The following is a 6,899-nucleotide window of genomic DNA, read 5'->3' as shown; positions in this document are numbered from 1 at the left end:
TCAGTAAAAATCCAAATTTCAGTACAAACCATGTTATCATAGTCATATTTGTTTTTCAAGAAATCATCATCGTGTAAAATTAAGAGCCTCACCAAAGATTGTCAGTAATTTGCCACCATTTATTGACGCATTTCGTACATTGCACAACAGTTCGATAAAAGGACAAACACAGCAAAAAGAAATAACCTACAGAAAAAGGCACTGCATTTTGTTAGATTTGAGATTTGAAGAACAATATCAAATTATTGGAGCTTAAGCAAGGGGTTTCTGTAGATTTTCTTTCTTTCTTTTTTGTTGAATAGTAAAGGTTACTTTTTTCAAATAAAATTAATTAAGCCCTAAAAATAGATTTCATATCCTCTTCATCTATTGATTAATAATGGCAATTCATGTATTTCATTCAAAATGAATATTCTACAACCACATATTTGGCACAAAAGGATCTGGCCTATAAAACCAGTCCATTTTCTCAGAAAAAAGGAAAAAAAAAAATGCATGATCTTTCATTTTGAGATTATTTATGAAATAGTGGCCTAATCTAGTCAATAGAAAAGCATGAATCCTTACTTGAAAATGACAGAGAACTCAGGAGGTCACTACAAAGTTGAAGTAGCAATTGGTATTTACAGCCTCTAACACCCATGCATTAAAAAACTCATGTTCTTGTTTCCTTTCTATCTGAACCCAATTTTGTGCAAGCAAATCAATAAATCATCCATTAACACACTAAACTTGATGACTTCAATATGATCTTATTAAAACCTGCAAACAAATAGGAGCAAAAGTTAAATTGAAGTATTAAGTATTGTGGATTAATTTTTCCTGTTATCAAATTGATACTTCAGATTTTAAATATGAAATTCAACGGCTATGATGGTTAGAAACACCATAAAAAAATTTACAAGAAAAATACCATAGCAAGACTCTAAATTAAAACAATTAAATGGAGCTGTTGCAATTCTCAAGTGCGAAAACTGTAGTAAATCTAAATCTTACCTTCTACTATGGAAAAGGAAAATCTCTCCAAATTTCACACCATGAAAAGGTAAATGGAGAAACACCAAGTTAAAAGAAGCTTCAGTTTGCCCCCTGTTTTTTTTTTTTTTGGTGGTTTTGAATTCAGCCTAAGAATATGAATGAAACAATTAAAAAAAAAGGTGTCTGATTTAGAAAGAAATGCCACTAGTTGCAGTTTGTTTTTTTACTTTGTTCAGAGAAAGTTTGGGACTTACCAGAAAACTTGTAGGAGAAATGCAACACAATACAGTAGAATAAGGTATTTCAAGCATATACTATATATGTTCAGTAACAACACATAACCTGCAGATAACATGGTTATTTGTTAGTAACAGGCATCGGATTCAATTAATGGAAGAAATAATGTATCAGATTACCAAATATTACCATATTATAAAACCTTCTGAAAATAGTTCAATATGCCCAGTTCCTGCGGTATGAAAAGCAGAGAGTCAGTCTTAGAGAAAATAAGCAAAATATAAATAAAACTAGCAAATAATAAACATAAACTAATACTGTAAAATGATCCGCTTACCAAATTAATCTCTCAGGGACATGGGCTATTTTAGGCCAATCCTCGCCATATGTTTCCTGACACCGACTCGTCAGTTCTGGCCATTGCTCTATTTGAATAGTCTCAAGCGACTCCGGCAGCTCCGGCAAAGCTGAAATTCCCCAACACTCGAAAAGTTCGAGTCGTTTGAGTGAACGGAGGCTCTTCAGAATTAGACCCAATGATGACATGTCACACCCTGACACTTTTAGCACTTCAAGGGAATCAAGCTGCACAATCCCAAATCCTTCATTCGTGAAAGATCCAGGTACGAGTTTCGGCAGGTACATCAATTCAACATGTTTAAGCATTGGCCGGTCTAGCAATCCCTCCAGTGAACATAAATTGGGGCATTTGTACAGCACAAGTTTCTCGAGTGAGCTTGAGTGGCTAATTGAGATGGATGCAAGGCCTCTGCAATACTCGAGAGTTATGCTTTTTAGGAAAGGGAATGGTCCAGAGATAAATCCGTCTGGAAGATAACTGTTTTTTACTGTGATTTCCTCTACTGATTTGGGCAGCACCGTATCGTTCCTTAAGCAAGGACAGAAGTTTATGTTGAGAGTTTTGAGTGAAGTAACAACCCCTATGCCTCCTAGTGATGTGAGACACCAGCATTTTTCAATGATTAGTTCCCTTAGGTTGATCAAGCTTTGCATTGCAATTTTCAGAGGAAGCGTTGTGATTGTCATTATCTCGGTTAGTTTCAGGTGTGTAAGCCATATGAGCTTTGCCATGCATTCATACAATGCATCGTCGGTTATGTTGCATGCTTCTAGTTCAAGCTTGGTGATATTGGATGGTAGAAGTAGATGCATTGGATTGCTTCTACTGTAGATGTAGTTTAGCCTTTGCAAATGGCCGCGCCACCACTCTTGCAAGGCATAATGTCGATTGTTTTCTGGGGGTTCATCGTATGAGTTGTCTAAAGAAGCCTGGTTAAGGTATTTAGCAAATTCCTCATCCTTGCATATTTCTTCAATAATTCGCCATTCCCTCAGCAACACCTTGTTCATATAAATGTCTCCATGTTGCATTGTTAGTATAATAGAATGCAATCGAGATATGACAAACTGTTTTAGCTCAAAACTTATCTGATTAACACTTACATCCAGTTCATCGGTGCCAACAAATACCAACAGAGGGCAACAATCAATTCTTACACAAGTAGTGTTTGTTGGAAGAGTAGGTAACTTCCTCAGGTTCCAGAGTTTCTCAAGGAGGAGCTCGAAACTAGATGCAGATAACCCGATATTATCGGGTATAGCTTCTATGGCATCACACTTGCAAAGATACAGAAATTCTAGATTCTCAATTACTGACTGATCAAGAACCCAACTTGGAAATTTTACATTCTTGTATTTTTTAATCGTGAGGCGTTTCAAATTAGGAGGCAATCGAAGGCTCTCAATCACTTCTGCCTCGTGGTCTAAATTTTCTTTGCCATCATTTCCCCACAACAAGTGCAATTCTTCAATATTCCTTTTGTTGTTAAAGTAGGCCTCCATCGCCTCTTCTTTACTTTCGACATTTTCAAGATTCTTTAATTTTAAAGTTCCTTGTAGGTCATTGAGTTTTCCAAGCTGCCCCAGATTGTACCCATCCACTTTTCTTACCTGAAATTCCTCTAGCTGCCTGAGTAATGTTAATTTGCCTATGTAAGGTATGGAAGGCGTTTGAATTGTGATTTCATTTGTACTATCGTAAGCTTCCAGAATCCGCAATTTCACCAAGTCGGTTATGTAATTTGGTAAATGATCAATGTAACTGTTCAGCTTTAACAATTGCAAATTGTAAAGCTTGCAGATAAAATGTGGCAATTCAGTGATAGTAGTACCAGCAAGGTTCAAGTATCGGAGATGTTTCAAATCACCCTCGATCTCTGTTAAAATGGCAATGTCACCATTCAGATGTAACACCCGCAATTTTTTAAGCTTTACTAATATCTCAGCAAAAAACCCATTAAGGTCACCAAAAGATTCCTTAAGGAAAATTAAGGTATGCAAGTTTTCCAACTTTGATATACTTGATTTATGCTCCTCGACATTTTCAACTAGAACTGACAAATAACGGGTCGTGGGTGGTATTACCATTACCTTCTCATCTTCTATCCTAAAACAGTCTCCTTTAGAGAGTGCTTCTGCCAAATCATGTACTAGATCATGCATCTTGTATGATTTACCAGCAGTTGAGCCATTTGAAACCTGGAAAAAGCAGGAAGAAAACAATTCGTAAAATACCAACTTTCCTATATCCTCATTCTTAACAAATCCTTCTGCTACCCACAATTGAATCAAATTTTCCATCACAAACTCATATCCTTTTGGGAATATGCTACAGTACAGAAAACACCTCTGCAATCTCTCATCTATTTGTTCAAAGCTCCACAACAGTGATTCTGCAGTGCTGCTAAAGTTTTTGTTGTCTGCAACACCTCCCCAGAAAATTGCATTTAGATTTTTGCCAAGTTGCTTACCTACAAATTTTGCTGACATAGGTGATCCACCAAACTTTACAATTATTTCATCACCAATGGTTTCAAGCAGCTCCTTGTTGTTTGGATCTATCCTTTCAGAACCATTAAAAGCATAATATGAAAAAATGGAGGAAAGTTTTTCCTTTTCGAGCCCGATTAATGATACAATTTGTGCAGGGAGCAATGGATGAGGAAGATCTTTTGATTGAGAAGTTAAAAGAACAGTGACATTATTTGCATGAGGTTTGAAAGGATCAAGCATGCATTTCCATTGGTTCTTATCAGACTGGTCCCACCAGATATTATCCAATACAAGCAGGATTTTGTCTCTTCTGTTCAACTTTTTTCTGAGTTCCTTTTGAAGATTTTCAAGACTGCCTTCTTGTTGCAACTTTCGTCCGAAAGCAGAATTGATCATCTCTTTGGTATATTGAACAATATCGAGTTTCTGATACATGTTAACCCACATCTTTATGTTGAAATGATTTTGCACACTTTCATCATCAAAGATGTGCTGTGCCAGAGTGGTTTTTCCGAATCCACCAGCACCAACTATACCAAAAACAGAGAACCTCTTAGTTGTAGAACTCTGTGGATCGGTACCAGTGGAACCCAATATATGGCTAACCATAGCCTCTTGTTCCATTTCCCTGACAAAAATTTCGTAATCAGATACCGAGGTTACAGTATCATGGTCAGTGATGCCACTGGTTCCACTGAATGTTGCATCACTCTCTACTTGATTTTTCAGTAGTTTGAAAAAGGTGCTTCCTTCAACGACGGTGTTTTTCAAAATTTTAAGTTGTTCTAGCAACTTCATGTTCTGGGGTACTTTTCTGGTTAGCGTGTCGAAGAGGTTCTGAAGGGTTTCAAAAAGGGGATGAGCTGGGAGACATTTGCTGCATTTATTCCCATTTATCTGTTAAAAATTCATTACATATCCTTAGATTATGGTGTTTCAATGCAATAACAAAAAATGTGTCATGCCAGAAAAATATTTAAATTTGTTCAGGAACTCAGAACTTTACACCCCAGGGCACCAAACCTATATATGTAGGCTACATTTGCAATTCCATATTGAATTTGAAAATATTTTTGGCAAATACTGTAATTTGGATCATGAAACTTATTTGGTGCTAAATTTCCATGGATGTTAGTCACCAAAGTAACTTTGAAAATCAGAAACTCTGGATTGCATTGATCCATTGCAGCAATTTCTTCAGATAACACAATTCGAGTGCTTTAAACATATGATCATGGTGAGGATTCAAATCCCAAAAGGCACCTAGGACTTGTAAACCCTTTCTGCTTACACAAATAAAAGGATCCAAATGATTTTATATGAAAATTCAGATAAGTCAGGAATCAAAGATACATTGAACCACTAAATTTCCTTTGATTAATATTTTATTTGGAGGCTGAAACAGAGGTTATGAGAGAAATTAGGATAGATGCGAGGACAAGACTAGGAAAAGAAAAAAAGAAAAAACCATGGAAAAAGCAGCAGAGCTCCAGCAATTGATGATAGGAATTTTAATTTCTTTTTAATTCCAAATTCACGTTGAAGGTTTAAACAACTGAATTTATAACACAATTATGTTTATTTAGTTATATTTATTCAATGTTTACAATTTTTTTAATTTAAACATATTTTTAAAAATTTCATGTCAGAATGTAAGTTATTTTTTTAATTTTTTTTTATAACTTTCTCAAATAAAAATAATATATTCATGTCGGGTCCAAATCGTGCATATCCATATTTTAGAGAAATAAGGCACGACACGGCATGGCAAGATATTATAGGCGTGTCATGCATAAAATGTAATTATCCATCTAATTTGAAGCCAAATAAATTTTGGTTTCCTTAAAACATTAATTAATACTCTTTTGGAAATAATAAATCAGAATTTTAATCTAACCTGATGTCTAATACGCTCGTACTCATGCTCGTCAAGAAGATCCTCGACTTCATAGAGAGCGGATTTGAGCTTCTCCAGCCATTTTTTTACCCTGATTTCTTCAGATGTATTTTCAGTTGCGGTAATCACCGATTTTAGCCTCGGTAATAAATTTGTCTCTAAGTCGTCTACTTGTTTCGGCACGTCCCTTTCGAGATACGCATATCCCTGCTTTATCGTATCACAGAGTATGGCTGAAGTGACCCATTTCAGCCCGGCGAGACCCATCTTGACTTCAGCCATGATATAAAGCTTCAAGTATTTGCACTACATGGTGAGGGAAGGGAGAGAGAAGAAAGGAAGAGGAAAGAAGATAGATTTTTGAATAATGTATGCGTGAGGTGCATTTTGTTTTGTTCAAATGGAAAAACAAAAGAGCAAATATGAGACCTGGTAAAACAATTAGTATACAGTTGTATTATTTAGAGCGGTAAACAAGCATTGTTTATTTGATGCCTTTTTCTTTGAAGAAGAAATTTGGAGGTTTATTTGATGCCTTTTTCTTTGAAGAAGAAATTTGGAGGTTTATTTGATGCCTTAATTGTAATTTGTAATGATTTGAATGTTACATTTAGTTTAAAGGAGATGCATAAAATAAGTCTGAAATCGAAAATCAGCTTTGAAACAGAGGAATGTTTCAACCTTTCTATGTGAATAAGAAATTAAGAAATCTGCTTTAATATTTTAACATAATCTTCCAGATAGAGAGGGACGATGATTCCAGTAAGATAGTTTATTTTATTGTCCTTGCTTTAAAATTTGCTATATTGAAAATGGTTAAAAAATTATACTATTTATTTATAGATGACGACCAGTACTGCATTACCAACATTGGTAAAAAAATTATATAATATTCGTATATTCAAATGATTCAGAAAGCTGTCATTCTATCACA

General features: G+C 35.2%; 1 protein-coding gene across 1 annotated transcript; it reads right to left on the bottom strand.

Annotated features, from left to right (window-relative positions):
- Positions 1–755: 755 nt before the first annotated feature.
- Positions 756–6,329, bottom strand: LOC144559960 (disease resistance protein RGA2-like). The gene is made up of 3 exons (XM_078309126.1): positions 5,957–6,329; positions 1,553–4,965; positions 756–762 (listed from the first exon to the last, which is right to left on the bottom strand). The coding sequence occupies exons 1-3, from the start codon at positions 6,245–6,247 to the stop codon at positions 756–758; spliced, it is 3,711 nt and encodes a 1,236-aa protein (XP_078165252.1). The 5' UTR covers positions 6,248–6,329.
- Between the last annotated feature and the right edge of the window lie 570 nt (positions 6,330–6,899).

Source organism: Carex rostrata, chromosome 9 (genome assembly GCF_964058835.1).
Source record: "Carex rostrata chromosome 9, lpCarRost1.2, whole genome shotgun sequence".
Taxonomy (NCBI): domain Eukaryota; kingdom Viridiplantae; phylum Streptophyta; class Magnoliopsida; order Poales; family Cyperaceae; genus Carex; species Carex rostrata.
The sequence above is the reverse complement of the archived record's forward strand: the minus strand, read 5'-3'. Positions and strand labels throughout refer to the sequence as shown.